Raw genomic sequence first — 22,902 nt, 5'->3', positions numbered from 1 at the left:
TCATGTACAAAAATTATGCCAAGAAATTGTTTCCAGTCTCCTCTTGTAATTCACATCAAAATGTATCTGTGGCCTTGTATTAATTAAGCAGTGCATTTTTCATCATATAAATAATACAATATTATTGGTAAAAAATGTGGAAAAAATGGCAGACAAAGTATGTACTATATATAATGGGAAATTTAAAGCTCCTAAATTCTGTCCAGGATCTTTCAGCTTTCCACATTCTGAGTAGGCATAGTTACAGAGGCTGCAGTCATATACTTTATTGAAGGGGCGGTTTTGCTTATTTGGAAAATAACCATGGAGTTGCACTTCACTACATTCATTGACAAAAAATACACGATAAAATCAGACACAGTAAGGCATTTTCAATGTTCACATAAGCACCATGTAATTCTCATAAATATATGTAATGGGTAAAACAATAGATCAAGGCATTAATATACAGAATGAATAAAACAAAAATTTAAGCGATAAACATACAAAACGGGTAAAACATGAGATTAATTCATTTGTAGTGTGTGTTTGTATTTTATAAAAATACATACAGATGCTTCAGCACTTCAGAATGCATGTGTCATTATGCCACAGGGATGTTCCATAGAAAAAAAACATTTTTAATCACTGACTTGGCACCACAAAAAATTTAATATGCGTTGCACTTAGTTGTCTCAGTCACTCTTTTACCATCATCAATGTCCATCTAATAACAGTGCTACAAAATACATTATCCTTCTGTCAACAGAACACAAATGAATTTACTGTGCTGTAAATCGCTGTTTTAGTGTGTGATCATGAATGTCAATGATGTATATCTGTCATTATTTTATAGATCAAACCTAAAAATTAACTGTATTGCCGTAAAGCTCCTGGTTTAATAGTTCATGATTAACTATTGGCAAGTTACAGCCTTGAACACATGGTCACCACTTCAGATTAGACAGATTTGCAAGATCCAAAGAAAAGCACACTTTTAAAAGTTTATAGTTTAGTAAAATACACCCTAGTCACTAGTATAATACTTCTTTTACATTGTAAAAAAACATTTTGTAATGTGATAGTCTAAATATAGTAGATATTATTTCAATTTTTTTTTTTTTGGTAAATGCTAATCACTAACCAGCCTATTTAGCATACTAATTTTCAGGATAAAGCAGGGGCTTTCTGCCTTAATGTCCTCCTTTAGTCTTAGGACTTCATATACAACTGTCCCAACAGTTGAGTGATAAAACAATTAGATACATTGGTTGCTTATTGTGGAAATTAAAAAAAAAATTTGAATCACTTCAAGCAAACTTTAAGGTTATTTGTATACTGCTACACTAAAATAAACTTACCAGACAAGTCACGTGTTTTTTTTTAAATGTTGCAGCTATTGTTTTTTTCTGTAGGCAGAAGAGGAAACACCTAATTTATGCCTAATTTAGCTTTGTAAATTTTTTGAAGGGAAGAGGTCTGGAAGGAGTGAGTGTAACAAATGCCCTAATAACTGAGAAATATAGATTATTTTATCTATTTTTCTGCATAGCAACATTTCAGTGTGGTAAAAAAGAGTTTACATTACATAATAATTTGTTGAATAACATACTTACCCGACACATAAGACCTAAACCAAAGTAGCATATTTTTGAGTTACCAGTAAAACAAGCCTACTAATATACAGGGACATGATAAAGACCAAATACAAATCAATAGTGTATCTTACAATAATAGCCCCATGAGAGTGTATTTTTTCAATGATGCCAAAGTATTAAAAAAACAAGTTGCTTATTTTTTAGTAATTCAACAAGCTGTAAATTAGACATTTATATAAGACATTTATAATGAATATGCATATATTTTGCAATGCCTCTGTAAAATTAAGTCAATTTTATTAAGATTACAAATTTTGTTTAATCTGAAATCAAAAGCCCAGACAAAAATCTAAAGCAGCACTTTCTGCCAACACAAATCAACAAATGTTTTGAAAACAAAAAGTTTAATGTATGCTTTTGGTTGGAATTGATTTTATCATGGTTGTTCAATTTTATTTTTACAACACAACATATTTTGAGAACAGACCATTCAGCTGAACAAAACTATTTACCTAACTTTGACAAAATAATACCAAGTCAGGTTTCTGAAATCCTATGCTCTTCCACTCTACTTGGCAATTTAACTTATTCCACTTCTCTATGATTCTCTGTCTGATGTTAAACCTTCTAAAGTTTGTGTGAAATTTACACATAACAAGTGTCCATCTGTGTCACTGTATATACACATTTATTAAAGATTAGAACAATGAAATGAACCCGGCACATTTTTGCAAGACACAGCACTAAAACCCACTGTGGCAGACTTCCAACTCATGTTATAATTCAGAGACGTTCAGTTTTACATGTTGAATATAGGTGGGTTATTCCTATTGTGGTAAACTTAGTAATACACTGCAAACATTATCAAATGTGTGAATGCTTTTGTGGTGTAAATGCAGTTTTTTTTTTTACTTTTCTTACTGAAAACATCTAGGTGTAAAACATGCTAAAAGGGCTCATTGTACAACTTACTTCTGTGTATCAAAGGAAAAAGTTTTCCTTACATAGAAGTTAAACAAATTGTGAAATACATATAATTTATTTTTAGATTGATGCCAAAGTATTTAAAAAACAAGTTGTTTATTTTGTAATAAGTCAACCAAGCTGTAAATCAAACTTTACATTTTAAAGTAAGAGTCTAAATGAATTATTCTAATAAATAAAAAATTGCAGTCATTTGTGGTATATATAACAATAATGCATTTATTGTTAAACTATTAATTTCTTCTGCAAATGTATGCTAATCCATCTCACAACTCCAGCTGTGAAAAGGCATATTTTGTGAAGTGTATTCATACTCGGGTCACTTAAGGTTTGTCTCAAGACCAGTCCAAAATATTTCAATGACTTTCGGTTTGAAGCTGGATCTACAAATGCCTGAATGTTGACATGTCTAGTTTAATAAAAGCAGACTAAGTCAGTGTGTTTTACTCACTGCTAAATTAATAAATTTACATACTCTATGTCCTATTTTAAATTTGATAAAAATGTTTATAAACAACCAAAGGTGAGCTCTTTCTTAGTACTACCGATATTGATCTCAGCACTGTACTTGCCATTGTCTTTCAATTAACTTTTTCATGATGCTTTAGTTTCAATAATACTAAGAAAGGTTAACCCTCCTGATATTTTAGTATACTAAGCCTGTAAATTATATCTTAATACAATGAAAAAAATGAAGTGTTTTTCATTTCCTTCAAATGGCATAATGAACTTGTACAATGCTGAGAAGTCAACAGGGAAAGGCTGCCTACTCTTAATTTGAATATTAAAGTTTTCACATGTGAATAAAACAGCAGAAACAAATGTTTTCTTGTGAGCATCACATCCCATTGTGTTATTTTCAGCTGAAAGACACATTACAAAAGTGCATTCTGAGGTTCTGTCTCTGTATGTGCAAATACATGATTTAATGTTGCTGTGTATATTTGTTAACAAAGAGAAGTTAAACATCTTGACTAAGTGCTGTAATCCATATAGGGCTGATTTTGTGTATGTGCAGGTCTAGGCAGTAATCCATCTCAAAAGAACTGTTCTTCCAAAAGGCACCAATCAGTTCTTTTTGTCTAACACTGCCTGTCATAACTGCAAAAGCAAAAAATTACCAAGAAGCTCTCACTCAACATTACTTGTACAACCTGGGAAGGTAAATATCCTCGACCTTCAAATGTTTAACTAATGACTATGTCCAACATTTTACAACAATAAATTTTAAACAACAGACCCAAGTTCTATTTCCTACTTTTGAAAACAATAAAAGTTGTGCAAAATTAAATTTCCTACATAAAACTGAAATTCACTGGGGTGTCACTGTGTTGTGTGTGCAACAGACAAAGTAGCAACAGACAAAGTAAACAGTTTACTTTTGGGACCTGCTTTGCTATATATTTTAATTAAGTGACTATGCAGCTTGTACTTAAAGACTAAAGTATTGCCACCTATGTTCGCAAATACTGACATCACCCACCCTGGTTAGAGTTCTGATATATTTGTCAACGGCGTAAGAATTTAATTAATTTAAACAACAATGCGAAGGCCATACCACACAAATGTGTGTGATACATTAGTCTCTGCTTGAGTCTGCCAAAATTCATAACCTGTAACCTTCTCTTCAGGATGAACTCAAGGGTCATTCTTACACAATCATTCTCCATTCTCACTTCTGGAAGCCATACAAACAACAGCCTTTTACAGAAGTTCTGCTTTCCTTTGTAGTTGCCATCTTATGATAGACCTTTTCATTTAACATAATTTGAAGTTAAGATTAAATGGGATCTGGCATCCAGCTTGTCATTATAAATTTAGAAGGGCATATTAAATTGAAGATATGCCGCTGTCATCACAAATCTGAGCATCGCCTTATCTCAACTAGCTTTTGGAAAAGCTGCAAACTTGGGAGAAGACACAGGGAGAGTAAAGGGGCTTTGAAGACTACCTTATGTTTGCAACATTTTAGAAAGTAAGAGAATCTCAAAAGTGGGGTATGTTATATATTCCTGTAGCCAACTAGTAGCACTGAGATTGCTAGTGTGTGTAAGAAACTCTTGTTGCACTTTATCAGAGCAACTGCTTACCTGAAGATGGTAAGGGCAAACAGCCACAAACGATGGACAAATTTAAGGAGGAAAGGTTTCAGAACTGGCCTGCTTCCATGTAACGATGAATGTTCAATCACTTTCAAATAAGTTGGATGAACTATAAGATCTCATGGCAAGTCACAAAATGTTCAAGTACTGTTTCATTTTGTGTATTGCGGAGAACTAGTTTAAACAAATTACTGCAGATGCTATTTTAATGCTGCATGGATTTCATCTAATATGATCAAACTCAGTGGAAAAAGACAGACCATCTCTGTGAATGAGCAGTGGTGCAAAAGCAAGCACATTACAAGTACAGTATAAGTAAAATATATATTCCAGACCGTCTTTCTAAATTTATACATGTTACTGCCCAGGAAGAAAGGTTACATCATCTCAATTAATATTTGTATGTCTTCCTCTCAGCAACAAACATGACTCTGTTACCAATGCCTTAATGATGAATCATTATGGCCCTCGAATGAGAATGATTTCAACCTTTGTTTAGGATGGAACAAGGACAAGCTTCCATGATTTGACCACAACCTGACCCATCTTATTCTTACTTGCTAGCTTATTGTTAGAAGGGAACAGCTCTCATCCTCACCCAAAAAGAAAAGTTCTTCTGTGTGTTTGGTGGGATGAGGTTTGTCATAGTAATTATATTTTACTTGAGCTTCTGTAAAGTCTTAATTTCCCCTAGAGGATGATTAAAGTGCAATCTGTTTACACTGATCAGCCACAACATTAAAACCACTGAGAGGTGCAATGAATAACAATTATTACCTCGTTACAATGGCACCTGACAAGGGGTGGGACATACTAGGCAACATGTGAAAAGTCAGTTCTTAAAGGTGATGTATTAGAAGCTACTGTAGCACAAACTGATGAAACATTTAATTCTGGGCATGAGATGTCAGAACACACAATGCACTGCAGCTTGCTGCACATGGGGCTGTGTAGCCACAGACTGGTCAGAGTGCTCATGTTGACTCCTTTCCACCACCAAAAGCACCTACAATGTGCATGTGAGCATCGGATGTGGACCAAGGAGAAATGGAAGCAGGTATGTGGTAGTGATTTAGATGGAGAAGAGATGGCAGCAGGATGCACTATGGGAAGAGGCAAGCCGGTGGAAGCAGTGAGATGCAGTGGGTAATATTCTGCTGGAAAACCTTGGGTCCTACCATTCATTTGGATGTAACTTTGACACATACTACCTACCTAAAGATTACTGCAGATAACATACACCTCTTCATGGCAATGGTATTCCCTAAAGGCAGATGCCTAGTTCAGCAGTATAATATGCCCTGCCACACTGCAATAATTGCTTAGGAATGGTTTGAGAAACATGGCAGGTGTTAACTTTGCCTCCAGATTCCCCAGATCTCAATCTGATTGAGCAACTATGGGATGTACTGTAAAAACAAGTCTAAACAATGGAGCCCCCAGTACACAACTCAGGACTTAAGTTATCTGCTGCTAACGCCTTGGTGCCAGATACCAAAGGCACCTTCAGAGGTCATGTGTAGTCCATGTCTTGATGGGTCAGAGTTGTTTTGGCAGCACAAGGTGGACTGTCACAATATCTGTGGTCTTAATTTTGTAATTGATCAGTGTATATATCTATCCATCCAATCATTTAGTGAAGTTCATTACCTGTTACTTGCCTTGTATTCATATTATTTGTTGTATAATCTCTGCCCTAAGATTAACAAACATTTGCTTGACATCTTTGTTTACAACCTTGACTTTTGTATTGCTCACAACTACACTTTGCTAAGAAATTAATACTGCAAATGCAACACACAATTTTGTGTTTTTCCTACTTTTGAGTCCCCAAGCAGAGTGTGTAAGTCCTCATTATAGCAATAATGGGATGCAGGAAGCATGGACACATGCACAAGGCTCCTATTAAGTTTTTCAGTGATAAATCCAAGTTCAGCTTTTGAGGATTACAACATCTATAATATACGATCTTCATGTTGTAGATCCACTCCATCTGCTCTGATCTTGAAATGGAGAATCAAATAGCCTTGAATATGTGCGCAGGAGACCATTTGTCACAGTTTCCTTCATTTTATTTTTTCAGTTTTACATTTGTACTCCCTTTGAAATGAATAAAAGCAAGTGGCTTCAGGTTAGACTTAATTGATAACAATATAGATGTTTCTATTAGATCGAAGTTGATATTCTCCACCAAGTATTGTGTGCTAATGATCATTTTGTGTTAAAAGCTTAAGCTTTGTGTGGCAAGTAGTGTACAGCTCCTGTTGCAAAGAAGCTGATCAGCAAATTAATAGTATGCATCCTTTTATATTCAAATCTGGAACACCAAAGGCAAACTTATCCAAAGTGCAAGTGTTGTGAAGTTAAAGTTTAGTTGAAGGAGCAGATGTTCTTTTGGGTATTCTAATCTGTAAGTGTCTGCTTCCTTCGTGATAGTTTACTCTAAGTTATGTGAAGGCTTGCCGATGTGCAACAACCCTTGTGTGAAATTCATTTATATAGCAGTGCAGACCTGACAAAGTCCCCTCCTCCATTCACATCTCCAGTTCTTGACTGTTTTCAGCTGTCCTGCTCTTCCGGTAATGTTACATAGATTATGGGTACTAAACCAGAAAGACTTCCCAGCCTGCAATGGAGCCATTCATGGTCTGCTTTGCCCAGAACTTGTAGCACATCTCCCTTTTTGAAGCTCAGCTGTCCTGGTTTTGTGGCAATGTGATGACAAAGAGCCCTTACCTCCCTGTGGAAAGAAAGAATATAATAATGATCAAAAAAGTGGTATCCTCTTACTAACCAAAGCATATCAATCCACTGCAGCCTATTTAGTTTTCATGTGTATGCACTCCTAATCCAGACCTCACTTTCCCTCAAGAACTAAAATTTTTACCTATTGTTATTAAATGTTATCAGGGAACAATGATGGTGATACAGATGTTTTTTTCTACCCTTCTGACTCACTAGGTTATTATATTATACTTTAAAATTAAGCATGCATTATGCACTTGCAGTTGTATTGCTGTACTGACTTAGCAGCTCGTCAGTATTATTTTTTTATTAAAGGACCAGGAGATAACTGTAGTTAGGAGAACAAAGAAAGTTGATACTGTAAGATAAAAACAAATTATTGTTTAAAACCAAAATGCAACTGGAAAGAATAGTAATCAAAAGAGAGTTATAGAGGTCTGTAATAGTCAGAAAGAAAATTTCATGAATCTATTAAGTTTTTATCCAGTCTTGTATAGTGAATAAAGTTCTGTGTTGATCCATTATACTGTTCTTCAACATGCCATCATGAATTGCACATATTCCAAAGGATCAAGGGAAATTGCCTTGGCAACACATTATGCTAAACTTCAATAATGGTGATGTCCATTAACAGAAAATGATGGTAAAAATGAACTTTTAAAAAATGCAGTGACTCAAAAAACTAACAGCAGATCTAGATTCCTTAGGTAAAAAATAATGATTGCAAATCATAAATCCTGGAATCTCAATAGGTTTTATGAACTCTGCTGTTGCTGAAGATAAACAGCTCATACATAACTGGTGACTCCACAGTTTGTAATATCAAAATTCCTAGCTATGAACACTCAACTGTACAATTAAAATGCTTTTCACACATAAGGAAGTATCCTAACTGTAATTACTTTGTGTTTAATAACGTTTTTTATTACTAACATGAAGCAGTTGGAGCTGCTTTTAGCCAGAGCGTTGCTAATTTTGTAAGCTTTGAAATTTGAAAATACAGTAATCCCTCCTCGATCGCGGGGGTTGCGTTCCAGACCCCCCCGCGATAGGTGAAAATCCGCGAAGTAGAAACCATATGTTTGTATGGTTATTTTTGTATATTTTAAGCCCTTATAAACTCTCCCACACTGTTAACATTATTAGAGCCCTCTAGACATGAAATAACACCCTTTAGCCAAACGTTTAAACTGTGCTCCATGACAAGACAGAGATGACAGTTCTTTCTCACAATTAAAAGAAAGCAAACATATCTTATCTTCAAAGGAGCACCGTGAAGAGCAGATAATGTCAGAGATAGCGCTCGCTAAGAAAAGCAAACAATCAAAAAATCAATACCTGCTTTTAAGTATACAGAAGCACCGCGATAAAGCGGCATTTTGTACAGGAGCGTCCTATCTTCTAGGCAAACAGCCACTGTGTAAACAGTCCCCTCTGCTCACACCCCCTCCGTCAGGCAGAGAGAATGAGAGACAGAGGGAAGCAAACAAAACAAGCGCCACGCGGGAAGTATATCGTATAGCATTGAGGAGTTTTAGTTAATATGTAATACATGCTCTGATTGGGTAGCTTCTAAGCCATCCGCCAATAGCGTCCCTTGTATGAAGTCAACTGGGCAATCAAACTGAGGAAGCATGTAACCTAAATTAAAAGACCCATTGTCCGCAGAAAGCGGCGAATAAGCGAAAAATCCGTGATATATATTTAGATGTGCTTACATTTAAAATCCGCGAAAGAGTGAAACCGCGAAAGTCAAAGCGCGATATAGCGAGGGATTACTGTACTGTACTTATTGTATTAACAAAGCAAATTCAGTTTAATACACACATTATTAAGTGGTGTAAATATACTGTTGATATTTTCAAGGTTTGTTACGGTGATTCCTTGTCGTTACTGGCTTTTCATCAATATATAAATAACTGCCACTTTGATCTATTGTTACCTCAAATAATTCTAGTTATTTCTTCTATTTTAAAAAATAATACATTCCTATTTACTCCATTTTGCAAACCAACAGCAGAAACACACTACTACATGCCTCGAGTTTTCATCCTAGACATGCTGCTTAAAATTTACCTATATCTATATCCGGCGCCGCCGCAGGTGGCAGCCATTCCAGCAGCTCCGTGTATGACTTTATCTTTTTACCTTTTTTTCACTATTTTTCTAATCACTTCTACCACTTTCTTTTATGTGGAATCGCTCTCTGGACACTTTTTACTATTTTTACTACTTGACATGGATTTTTACACTCCGAGACTCGCCTATTCAAGTAGTCAACTTCAAGCACTGAGAAGAAATGCCCACGCCGGTGTGGTTCCCTATTTACCTGACGAGGTAAGAAGACGATATCGGGGCAGCTGACCCGCGTTAAGATAAAAGCCAAACAGCTTGCGAGAAAATGGCGCTATAAATCATCAGTGCCTTCTGTGATCCTGGGAAATGTGAACACTACCAAATAAGATCGATAAACTGGCTGTGCTGGTGAAAAATGTCAGAACCAACAGAGAATGCAGCTTGCTGTGTTTTAGTGAAACGTGGATAACAACTAGCATCCCAGATGCTGACATGGAGCTACCCGGGTAAAGCACAGTTACAGCGGACAGAGACACAAATACCTGTGGTAAGAAGAAAGGAGGGGGAGTTGCTCTCTATGTCAATACAAAGTGATACAACTCAGGACATGTAAACGTTAAAATCTCCACTTGCTGCAGGGACATCGAACTGATGGCCATAAGTTTGCACCCCTATTACTTGCACAGAGAGTTTGGACACGTGATTGTTGCTATTGTTTACATCCCCCCTCGAGCAAACATGGAGATGGCGAGTGACGTCATCCATTCTGCAGTTGCCAAGTTACAAACACAACACCCTGAGGCGCTTGTGCTAATCTCTGGAGACTTTAACCATGTAACGCTGGACAAAACATTACCTGCCTTCTTCCAGTATGTGGAAGGTAACACCCGGGGAAATAGGACTATTGACCTACTGTATGCGAAGTTTAAAGATGCATACAGCACAACCTGCTGCGCTTGGGAAAGCAGATCATAACCTGGTTCTGCTTCAGCCTTACTACAAACCAAGAGTGAAGGCGCTACACCTACAACCACACGCTCATTCAGGAAGTGGTCCCCTGAGGCAGAGCAGGCTCTGAGAGAGTGCTTTGGAACTACAGACTGGGATATACTGCAGGGGTCACATAATGAGAACACTGAAGAGGCTGTTGACTGCACAACTGATTACATCAACCTCTGTATGGACATTGTAGTTCCAGTAACAACAGTACGCTGCTATGCTAACAGCAAGCCATAGATTACAAGTGACATCAAGGGCCTTTTGAACCAGAAGAAAAGGGCTTTTAAAGGCGATGATCAGCATGAGCTCAAGTGCGTGCATAAGGAACTCCGAGTCCAGCTTAGGGTGGTGAAGGAGCAGTACAGGTGAAAGCTGGAGAAGAAGTTTCAGAATAACAGCATGAAGGAAGTGTGGGATGGGATGAAGATCATCACTGGCTGCAGCTCGAAGCGGGGTGCCACCATCGAGAGACGTGGAGAGAGCAAACCAAATGAACAACTTCTTTAACAGGTTTGACCACCCTAACCCACTCTAAACTGAGTACTGCATCCTCCAACCATCCTTCTGTTGATACCAGCATAGGAGAGACATCCCCACCCACAATTACAGCAGGGCAGGTGAGCAGAGAGCTGAGGAGACTTCGTGCCAGCAAAGCAGTGGGTCCAGATGGAGTATCGCAACAACTGCTGAAGGCCTGTGCGCTGGTACAGGGGAGTCCTCTACAGCGCATCTTCAACCTGAGCCTGGAACAGGGGAGAGTCTTTGGAGGCTTTGGAAAACATCTTGTGTCACCCCAGTCCCAAAGATATCATGTCCTAGTGAGCTGAATGACTTCGGGCCTGTTGCTCTAACGTCACATGTAATGAAGACAATAGAGCGGCTGCTGCTTCACCACCTGAGGCCACAGGTCTGCCATGCCCTCAACCCTTTGCAGTTCGCATACTAGGAGAAGGTGGGAACGGAGGATGCCTTCATCTATACGCTACACCGATCCCTCTCCCACCTGGACAGAGGCCATGGTACTGTAAGAATTATGTTTTTGGACTTCTCTAATGCCTTCAAAACCATCCGACCTCTGCTCCTTAGGGAGAAGCTGACAGAGAAGGGAGTAGATTCACACCTGGTGGCATGGATCTTGGACTATCTTACAGACAGACCTCAGTATGTGCGTCTTGGGAACTGCAGGTCTGACATTGTGGTCAGCAACACAGGAGTGCCGCAGGGGACTGTACTTTCTCCGGTCTTGTTCAGCCTATATACATGAGACTTCCAATAGGATTCAGAATTCCACCCGGGGGAGTAAATGCTAACATTATTCAAAGTTATTGTCTGCTTTTACATGCATTTTTATTACATTATTTATGTGAATTTCCCCTTAGGATTAATAAAGTATCTATCTATCTATCTATCTATCTATCTATCTATCTATCTATCTATCTATCTATCTATCTATCTATCTATCTATCTATCAAGAAGTATCTTTGCTTAAGACTTCAAATGTAGCCTGTGCCACCACCAACCTACTCAAAGCACCATGATGCCCCAGCATTGATGGACTAAAAGCCAGAAGTCCACGTGATCATCAGCATCAAATCCTTCCGTGAAAACCATAAATACAAAGAGGACTGTTTCATTTATGTTAGGTAGCTTGCCCACAGGGGACTGGGCGGTCTCATGGCCTGGAATCCCTGCAGAGTTTTTTTTTTTTTCCTCCGGCCGTCTGGAGTTTTTTTTTTGTTTTTTCTGTCCCCCCTGGCCATTGGACCTTACTCTTATTCTATGTTAATTAATGTTGACTTATTTTATTTTCTTACTGTGTCCCTTATTTTTCTATTCTTCATTATGTAAAGCACTTTGAGCTACATTTTTTGTATGAATATGTGCTATAAAAATAAATGTTGTTGTTGTTGTTTTAAAAGACAAAAAGTCTTGTTTTATGATAGCGGCTATACCTCAAAATGTTACTAATGCATTTAAACATGCTTTACATATTTATAAGGATTTATTATTGGTTTCACCTAAAAAAGAGTCTAACAGTAGAATGGTTTCCACCTCTACCTACAGTACTTTCATTTAGCCAGTTGTCCTCGTTACAGCATAATTAAACACTTGCATAACCTCAACCTCATTCCATCTTTCAACAATCCTCTATTATTCACTTATTTATAAGGTGTGGAAGCTGGCCCAGACACAGACAGGCAGACACTGATGGTTCACCAACCAACACACGTTTAATCATTCTATGCAATATTTACAGTGCACACAACCCAGTATCCCATACCAATCACCCTTAAAGTCCAGGCCTTTCAATAATGCCTTTCACTCTTATGGCTGCCTCCACTCCTCTCCTCCGAGCTCCATCCTTTTCCACCCGACTCCAGCCATCCATTGGAGGGAGGCGGCCCCTTTAATATTCACCCGGACGTGCTCCAGGTGCCTCCCGATAACCTTCTGATCAGCCCTCCCAGGTGTGGCGGAAGTGCCGGCTGTGCACCCGGAAGCACTTCAAGTGTCCCTGGTCTTCTTCCCCCCAGCACTTCGAGGTGTGGTGGAAGTGCTAAAGGCCAGGGCTCTTCAGGAATCCAGGTGCCCCCTGGTAGTCCCTATACCATCCAGGGCGGCTGCCCTCTCGTGGTCCAGAGGAGGCGTAGTCCCTCTTCCGGTCCTTCTGGGCGTCCCGGCTGGGTACCATCCCCAGCCGCTTGCCACAAGGGTTGTACTATTACATATTTAATTTCCAATTTTTCATTTATGTACAAAAACCACCAAAATCTAATCACATTTTTTAAAGTCTGGACACTGTCATGTTTTCACTGCACTATTTGAAAATTTATTGGTCTCCAGGGGGAACTTTGCTTTTTCCAGAAGCTCTTTAAATAATTTCATATGCACACACAATATGGTCTAAACACACATCCAAATGACTTAAGAGGAAAAAATTAAACAGAAAGAAAACTTGTGACTTGGCTTTTACAGTCACAGTGTGGTAATATGCAGGCATATACAGTGGGTATAGAAAACAATCACCCCCCTACGAAATATTCAAATTTTTTTGCTGTACAGCCTTAAATGAAAACACGCAAACCAATATTTTTTCCAGCTTTACTTATGCAATCTATAACATCCAAGTAAAAGATATCACAGCTACAGTTCATAAGAATTAAAAAAAATAAAAAACAAAGAAATACTTAGATTAGTAAAGGATCACCCCCCTCTTTAACAATATTTGTAAACTCAATCAGGTGTAAGTAACCACCATTTCCATTGCAGACCATGGTTACTGGCTTCCACTTGTGATGAATTGTAATCAGTGTGATTAGTCAAGCATAAAAACAGCTGTTCCTGGAGCATTCCCTTGCTTGGTAGTGCAACTGACAGCAAAAAACTGACTATGTGTGGTAAGCCACTTTCAAAAGATCTCAGGGATAGAGTTGTGGACAGACATAAGGCTGGAGATGGATACAAAAAAAATCTAAAAGGCTTTATGAATACCAAGGGGCACAGTAAAGTCCATAATAAAGAAGTGACAAGTGTTTGGTACTATAGGACCCTCCCTGGATCCTGCCATCCCTCCAAACTGGATGGAAGAGGAAGGAGGAAACTGGTAAGACAGGCAACCGAGAGGCCAATGGCCACTTTAAAGGAGTTACAGGATTTTACGGCAAAGAGTGGTCATTGTGTGCATGTGACAACAATTTCACAAGCGCTCCACAATTGTGGCTTGTTTGGGAGGGTTGCAAGGAAAAAGCCACTTCTCAAGAAAGGCCACATTAAGATTTGTTTGAGCTTTGCCAGAATGCACCTTGAAGATTCTGATGCCAAGTGGAAAAAGGTCTTATGGTCAGATGAGACCAAAATCAAACTATTTGGCCTCAATACCAAACGGTACACCTGGCGGAAATCCAATACAGCTCACCATCCACACCATACCTACAGTAAAGCATGGAAATGGCAGCATCTTGTTGTGGGGGCCTGGGGCTCTCGTTAGGGTAGAAGCAAAAATGAATCGGACAAAATACCGTCAAATTCTTGAGGAAACCCTGCTACCCTTTGTCAGAAAGTTGAAGATGGGCATGATGTTCACCTTTCAACACGACAACGACCCAAAGCACTCAGCAAAATTGACCACACAGTGGCTGAAGGAGAAAAAAGTGAATGTCTTTGTGTTGCTCAGTCAGAGACTAGACCTAAATCCCACTGAAAATCTGTAGAAAGATTTGAAGATAGCAGTCCACCAACGGTCACCATCCAATTTGACTGAACTTGAACAATTCTGTAAAGAAGAGTGGGCAAATATTGCTCAATCTAGATGTACACAGCTGATAGAGAAGTATTCCAACAGACTCAAGGCTGTCAGTAAAGCAAAAGGTGGTTCAACAAAATATTGACATTGGGGGGATGTATGTCTTGTTTTTGATTTTTTTTTTATAATTTTTCTGAACTGTAGCTGTGATATCTTCTACTTGGATGTTATAGGTTGCATTGAGTAAGTAAAGCTGGGAAGAAATACTTTTTTTCTGTGTTTTCATTTAAGGCTGTAAAGCAAAAAAATTAGAATATTTCAAAGGGGGTGATTCTTTTCTATTCCCACTGTATCTGTTGGTATATTTATTTTGGAATAGGCTCATATGTAGCATGGACTGAAAGACCCATAGATATACAGTTTTCTGACCATTGTGGACCACAAGGCTGGCACTGCCGCCTCAACCTGACATAGACAAGTGTTAGACACAAGTTCAAGGCACACATGTAATTTTTATTTTCTTTTTTACCTTGTGGGAAACGCCTTCCCCTGTTTCCCACAAGTACAGCACAATCTCACAAGCACAATGCAAAACAATACTCTTCCTTCTCCCTTTCTCTTCCACTTCTCAGGTCAAGCTTCATCTTCCTCCTCCTCCCGACTCTGGCTCCTCGAGTAGTGGTTGCTGGCTGCTTTTACACGGCACCTAGAAGTGCTCCAGGTGCTTGATGACCTAGTTTCCGGCAGCACTTCCAGGTGTGGTGGAAGAACTGCCCAAACGGTTTCAGCAGATCCTTCTGGAGGCACCGCTGCAACCCAGAGGGGCTGCTATCTTGTGTCCCAGTCAGATAACGCTCTGGCCATGCTTGCTCCTCCGGTCCTTCAAGCATGGAGGCATCCCAGCCGGGTAAAGGCCCTGGCCACACGCAACACTATTTAGAAATGGTTCGACTGTATGAGCAAACTTAAAGAATGAAACAAGATATATAAACGTTAAACAGAACTTTTCTTAAACAATAATTGTTTTTTCTTTACTATTTCAGGTTTTACTAAAGCTTTTGAAAACAAAGATATTTTGTCCATGGAATCATTTCAACATTTGAAGTTATTGCCTGAATCAAACTAAAGCTGCAGAATTTTGGTAATTTTGGATAAACACAACTACAATTTTTTTTTCAGAAAACTCATCTGAAACAAAACGAAATAATCCAAGGACACTTGTGCTCCAGGACCTGTCAACGAAAGAAAAGGAACTGAGCCACTGCTGAAAGCAAGGTCGCTGTATCTGAATTTCATAAGATTTAACAAACTGTGATAAAATATAAATGCACCATGGATGATCACTTGTGCTTTTGCCTGAGTTAAGAAAGCCTGATTCATCCATATTGTTGGAGCATTTTGATTGTGACATACCTGTTGCTAACAAGCGGCTTGCCTGGGTACGTACTGTCTCACACTGTTGTGAAGATGTCAATGTCCAAGCACAGATCAAGTGGAGCTACAGGGAGTGATCGGAGTACAGACTCAAATCCAGGGAATGTGCTTAAGGATCTTAAAGATCATATAACGAAAAGGTAAGATCTACTTTCAACTTATGATTGACTTATGGCTGAAATCCAAACTCTTAAAGACACTCCTTAAAATTTCACCAAGACACCACTGCTGTTGGAAACGTTTCGCGAGACGTGTATAAAGTATCTACCTATCTATCTATCTATCTATCTATCTATCTATCTATCTATCTATCTATCTATCTATCTATCTATCTATCTATCTATCTATCTATCTATCTATCTATCTATCTATCTATCTATCTATCTATCTATCTATCTATCTATCTATCTATCTATCTATCTATCTATCTATCTATCTATCCAGGCTGAGCAGCTGTATGAAAGAGTAATATCTACGCTAAGTAAAAAAAAGCACAATTAAAAACAGAACACGGCGCTCGCAGAAAACTCAAGATTTGGAATGAATTTAGTCATACTACATCAGCATGGCTTACTGATACTAAGCATTTTCTATCAAGTCAACCTAATAAACAGTTTGTTAATCAATTCAGAGAGATTAAACTTTAATATTGAGATCTCACAGAATCCTGAGTTCCGCAAATCTCTCAGCTGAAGTGTGTTCTCGATAGTAAATGCAGCTTGTCATCACAGCTAAGTGCTGCAGCACCAGCGTCTTCATCAAGAGTTACATTTGAATAGCCAGAACTTGACAGAATCCTACAAAGGCTTCACGTGCTCAAGTCTAAAGCAGAAAATCAGGATCAGTTGGAACAACCTACTACTGATACTCACTCTCAGAGTTACAGACATGATCTGGTTTTTCAGTACGCAAGCAAATCTCCATGCTAGTGTTTAGATCTGGCAGTGCCATGCTGCACCTTCAGTACATGAAGCATCTATAGCTACAGGTGGAAACTGCCATTGCACTTTTCGTAACTGATCTTTTCCTAAATAAGGAGTGGCATTGCACATGTACTTTGTCAGCATGCTTATTTGGATTCAGTCTTCACACTTTATGAAAAAAAAATTCTGTTTTAGTATGTAATATTTCTTGCCTTGCATTTCCTGTCATCCTATATTTACCTAGATTGTTGTAGACATGGAACACACATGAAATGCATGTGTTTCAAATAACAATATATTATTTACCCTATACAACTCCAGGCACCTCACATCCAGATAAATAGAACGTTTTGTCCGACTTGAGCTGCGGCGTTGGGAAGATGGAATAGCAGTCTGCTTGCTAATTGTGAGTCATTAGGTTCATTTTGGTGAATGGCTATTTTATATTGTAGATAATCTAGGAAGGGTTCCATTATTCCAGTATAGCAGATACTGGCCTGGGGTTGAGATTTTACTTTAAATGAACCAGATCACTTTGGTAAGTTATCCCTAGGAGGTTCTAATTAGGGAGGGTTGAATTAATAGGTCACTCAAAGAGTGTAGTAATGGTTAAAAAAAAGACCAGAGAGTGCAGGTTTATGTATGTATTAGCGAGAAAAAAGCACAAGTGAGGGACTGAGTGTTGAGATGTTTGAAAAGAATGAAAGTTGTATAATGCTTTGTTTTATAGGGTGACATGTTTGAGGAAAAATGTTGTGAGTGGTTAAAATGCGTTAAAGAAAAGCTCAATTTGTCTGTAAATTTTGTATTATGCCTAAGAAATGACGTGTGAATGGGATTTTTCTCTTAAGTATACAGTAAAACCTCTGGTCACGAACGTTTCCGAACACATACAAATTGGGTTACGATTAAAAAAATACCTTTTAACTTTTGCATCTGTTCATGACCACACACCTCTGGTTTCCCTTCCAGTTCATACGTGCCAATGATTTCAGCACGTGTTCAGTCTCTCCCTGTAAATTGTTCTTGGTCAGACTTAACGTGCATTCGCTGTGAACTCTGTGCTCTATTTCATGTGCTTTTGCATTAATTTTGCAATTAACCATGGCCTCTAAGCAAGTGAAGAGTGGTAGTGTTGGTGAGAAGAAAGGTTCGAAGAAAATTGAGATCCAGTTAAAGAAAGAAATTATTGAAAAGCATGAGTGTGGCGTTTGTGTTACCGATCTTACCGCAGAGTACAAGAAGTCAAAATCTACAATTTCGACAATTCTAAAGCAGAAATAGGTCATTAAAGCAGCTGATGTTGCAAAAGTCGTTACAATGTTAACGTAGCAGAGGCCTCAAGTGCTGGAAGAGGTGGAAAAACGGTTGCTAGTATGGTTGAACGAGATGCAATTTGCAGGCAATAGCGTAAGCGAGGCAATGTTATGTGAGAATGCCAGGAAGATTCATGGCGATTTGCTGCAAAAAAATCCTACGAGTGGTGAAGGTGAGGAATTTAAAGTTAGTAGAGGGAGGTTTGAAAAGTTTCGCAAAAGAAGTGGCATTCATAGTGTGGTAAGGCATGGAGAGGCTGCTAGTTCAAACGCTGAAGCTGCGGAAGAATTCATTAAAAACTTCACAAAATTCATGGAGGACGAAGGCTACATCCCGCAACAACTACGACGAGACCGGATTGTTCTGGAAGAGGATGCCGAAGAGGACCTACATTACCCAGGAAGAGAAAGCTATGCCCGGCCATAAACCAATGAAGGAGAGTTTAACCATTTTGCAGTGTGCCAACGCTAGTGACGACGTAAAAATCAGGTCGCTAGTCATTTACCAATTTGAGAACCCTCGTGCTTTCAAACAGCACAATGTAAACAAGGCCAGACTGCCTGTGATGTGGAGGGCAAACACAAAGGTTTGGGTCACAAGGACCTTGTTTTTGGAATGGCTGCACGAAGCTTTCGGTCCTGCCATGAAGCAATATCTTGAAGGGAATAATTTGCCTGAAAAATGCCTTCTTCTGATGGACAATGCACTGGCACACCCTCCAAATTTGGTTGACAATATGGTCGAGAAGTACAACTTTATTAAGGTCGTGTTCCTCCCCCCCAACAAGACTCCTCTTCTGCAGCCCATGGACCAGCAAGTTATCTCAAATTTTAAGAAGCTGTACTCCAAAGGATTATTCTCCAGGTATTTCAATGTGACCGAGGAGACTTCTTTGACCCAGAAAGAGTTCTGGAAGAACCATTTTAATATTGTTCATTGCATCAACCTCATCGACAAATTCTGGTAAGACGTCACATCCCGGACCTTGAACTCGGCCTGGAAGAAACTTTGACCTGAATGTGTTCCTGAATGAAATTTAGAAAGATTTGAGCCTCTTCTTGTGGACGAGATCGTGTTCATGGGTGAGAGCATGGGTCTTGAAGTGGACAATGAGGACATTGAGGAGCTGGTCCTGGATCACAAGGAGGAGCTGACAATGGAGGGACTCGCTGAACTCCAGCAGGAGCAGCATAAGTTGCTCACCGAGGAGCAGTCCTCAGGGGAAGAAGAGGAAAGGGTGGTTATAAAAAGTGATACAATAAAAGCCATCATAAAAAAAATGGCACGAGTGCCAGGATTTTTTTGAGAAGAACCACCCTGACAAAGCAGTTGCAAACAGAGTGATAAACATGATGAACGACCATGTCATCTTGCATTTCTGAAAAATTTGAATGCGCAGGAAAAGGCAAGTCACATTAGACCCTCCATCACGGAGCCAGACTCTCCCTCAAAACTGTAACCTCCTCTCCACCCAGCTTCCTCCTCACTTCCTTCACGCCAGAACTCGACTCATGCAAGGTTAGTTGTGGTTGTTTATGATTAGCTTTTGTATAACATTTTCAGGATTTTTCAAACTTTCGTTTTTTTTCCAGTGTGGTTAAAACTCATTAAAAACAGCGACGGTTTGTAAGAGTGTAGTGCGAACTCTTGCAATGTTAGTTTTCTCTGTTGTTCAAGGTTTTTCACAGCGATTCGTAAGGGTGTAGCTCAAACTCTTGCAATGTTAGTTTTTTCTGTTGTTCGAGGTTTTCTCAGTGTTATTCAATGTTTTTACATTTAGCTTACTATTACACTGTGCACTATGGTATAATTAACTATTTTTGTGCTTAAAAATCTTAAAAAAAATATATTAACATACAGTTCGTAAGATCTGGAATGGATTAATTGTATTTATATACAATCTTATGGGGGAAACTACGTTCAGGTTGCAACCAGAGTTTTGGAATGAATTACAGTCGTGACCAGAAGTACCACTGTACTAGTATTAAACTGATTGTTCAAGCATTTACTCAAAATATGTATTGTGCACACAAATTTCGTAATCTATACTAATAAAAGGCAAAGCTCTGACTGACTGACTGACTGACTGACTCACTCATCACTAATTCTCCAACTTCCCGTGTAAGTGGAAGGCCGAAATCTGGCAGGCTTATTCCTTACAGCTTACTTACAAACGTTAGGCAGGTTTCATTTAGAAATTCTGTGTAACGGTCATAACTGGAACCTACTTGCGTCCATATACAGTATACGGCCATAGCCTGCAGCATCATCACGCCTCCCACGTATTTGAGTGCCTGCCCATGTAAGGTAAATATTCGCGGGTGAAAGACTGTGCTTATGCAAACGAAGATGAGATGGTCAGGGAGACACGCTGCCGCTAAATATTTACGGGTTAAGGACTGTGCTTAGCATATTCATAAGTGCAGCTACTGCGGAAACCCTCTGACGCTGAACAAGTTAATACCGGGAATGCCTGTTAAACATCTTAGATTCACGAGTACCGATTTGGGCAGTGATCACTTCGATGAATGAAACCTGTTCAAAAGCTTATGCAAACAAAGATGAGATGGTCAGGGAGACACGCTGCTGCTAAATATTCACGGGTGAAGGACTGTGCTTATGTAAACAAAGATGAAATGGTCAGGGAGACACGCTGCCGCTAAATATTCGCGGGTCAAGGAATGTGCTTAGCATAAGTGCAGCTACTGCGGAAACCTTCTGATGCCGAACAAGCCTTTGTACACATATCAATAGGAAAGCAAGGTGTAAAGCTTAAGTTTAAATTATGTTCATAGACACGCTGCCGCTAAATATTCTCAGGCAAATCCACAACTTAATACCGGGAATGCCTGTTAAACATCTTAGATTCACGAGTACCAATTTGGGTAGTGATCACTTCGATGAATGAAACCTGTTCAAAAAACGCATTACACAATTGAGAAGGCAGCAAGAATATGAAGCGAGTGACACATACAAGCATATTCATGAAGTGCAGCTACTGCAGGAACAAAGCATCCATCCATCCATCCATTCTCTTCCGCTTATCCGAGGTCGGGTCGCGGGGGCAGCAGCTTAAGCAGAGAGGCCCAGACTTCCCTCTCCCGGCCACTTCTTCCAGCTCTTCCGGAGAATCCCAAGGCGTTCCCAGGCCAGCCGAGAGACATAGTCCCTCCAGCATGTCCTGGGTCTTCCCCGGAACACCTCACCAGGGAGGCGTCCAGGAGGCATCCTGATCAGATGCCCGAGCCACCTCATCTGACTCCTCTCGATGCGGAGGAGCAGCGGCTCTACTCTGAGCCCGGTCCCGGATGACTGAGCTTCTCACCCAATCTTTAAGGGAAAGCCCAGACACCCTGCGGAGGAAACTCATTTCAGCCGCTTGTATTCGCGATCTCGTTCTTTCAGTCACTACCCATAGCTCATGACCATAGGTGAGGGTAGGAGCGTAGATCGACTGGTAAATTGAGAGCTTTGCCTTACGGCTCAGCTCCTTTTCACCACGACAGACCGATGCAGAGCCCGCATCACTGCGGATGCCGCACCGATCCGCCTGTCGATCTCACGCTCCATTCTTCCCTCACTCGTGAACAAGACCCCGAGATACTTGAACTCCTCCACTTGGGGCAGGATCTCTCCCCCAACCCTGAGAGGGCACTCCACCCTTTTCGGCTGAGGACCATGCTCTCGGATTTGGAGGTGCTGATTCTCATCCCAGCCGCTTCACACTCAGCTGCGAACCGATCCAGAGAGAGCTGGAGATCACGGCCTGATGAAGCAAACAGGACAACATCATCTGCAGAAAGCAGTGACCCAATCCTGAGTCCACCAAACCGGACCCCTTCAACACCCTGGCTGCGCCTAGAAATTCTGTCCATAAAAGTTATGAACAGAATCGGTGACAAAGGGCAGCCCTGGCGGAGTCCAACTCTCACTGGAAGCGGGCTCGACTTACTGCGGCAATGCGGACCAAGCTCTGACACGGTTGTACAGAGACCGAACAGCTCTTATCAGGGGTCCGTACCCCATACTCCCGAGCACCCCCACAGGATTCCCGAGGGACACGGTCGAATGCCTTTTCCAAGTCCACAAAACACATGTAGACCGGTCGGGCAAACTCCCATGCACCCTCCAGGACTCTGCTAAGGGTGAAGAGCTGGTCCACTGTTCCGACCAGGACGAAAACCACACTGTTCCTCCTGAATCCGAGGTTCACTATCCGACGGACCCTCCTCTCCAGAACCCCGAATAGACTTTTCCAGGGAGGCTGAGGAGTGTGATCCCTCTATAGTTGGAACACACCCTCCGGTCCCCTTTTAAAGAGGGGACCACCACCCCGTCTGCCAATCCAGAGGCACTGTCCCGATGTCCATGCGATGTTGCAGAGGCGTGTCAACCAAGACAGTCCTACAACATCCAGAGCCTTAAGGAACTCCGGTATCTCATCCACCCCGGGCCCTGCCACCAAGGAGTTTTTGACCACCTCGGTGACTTCAGTCCCAGAG

General features: G+C 40.1%; 1 protein-coding gene across 2 annotated transcripts in view; it reads right to left on the bottom strand.

Annotated features, from left to right (window-relative positions):
• Positions 1-251: 251 nt before the first annotated feature.
• Positions 252-22,902, bottom strand: part of rusc2 (RUN and SH3 domain containing 2) — a 347,767-nt gene continuing 325,116 nt past the window's right edge. For both annotated transcript variants that reach the window (XM_039759148.1, XM_039759149.1), the window contains one exon: positions 252-7,403. In XM_039759148.1, coding sequence (XP_039615082.1) covers positions 7,223-7,403 — 181 coding nt within the window. In that variant the 3' untranslated portion in view covers positions 252-7,222. The remainder of the gene's footprint in view (positions 7,404-22,902) is intronic.

This window comes from Polypterus senegalus, chromosome 7 (assembly GCF_016835505.1).
Source record: "Polypterus senegalus isolate Bchr_013 chromosome 7, ASM1683550v1, whole genome shotgun sequence".
In the NCBI taxonomy this organism is placed as follows: Eukaryota; Metazoa; Chordata; class Cladistia; order Polypteriformes; family Polypteridae; genus Polypterus; species Polypterus senegalus.
Note: the sequence above shows the minus strand (reverse complement) of the source record. Positions and strands in the feature narration are given on the sequence as shown.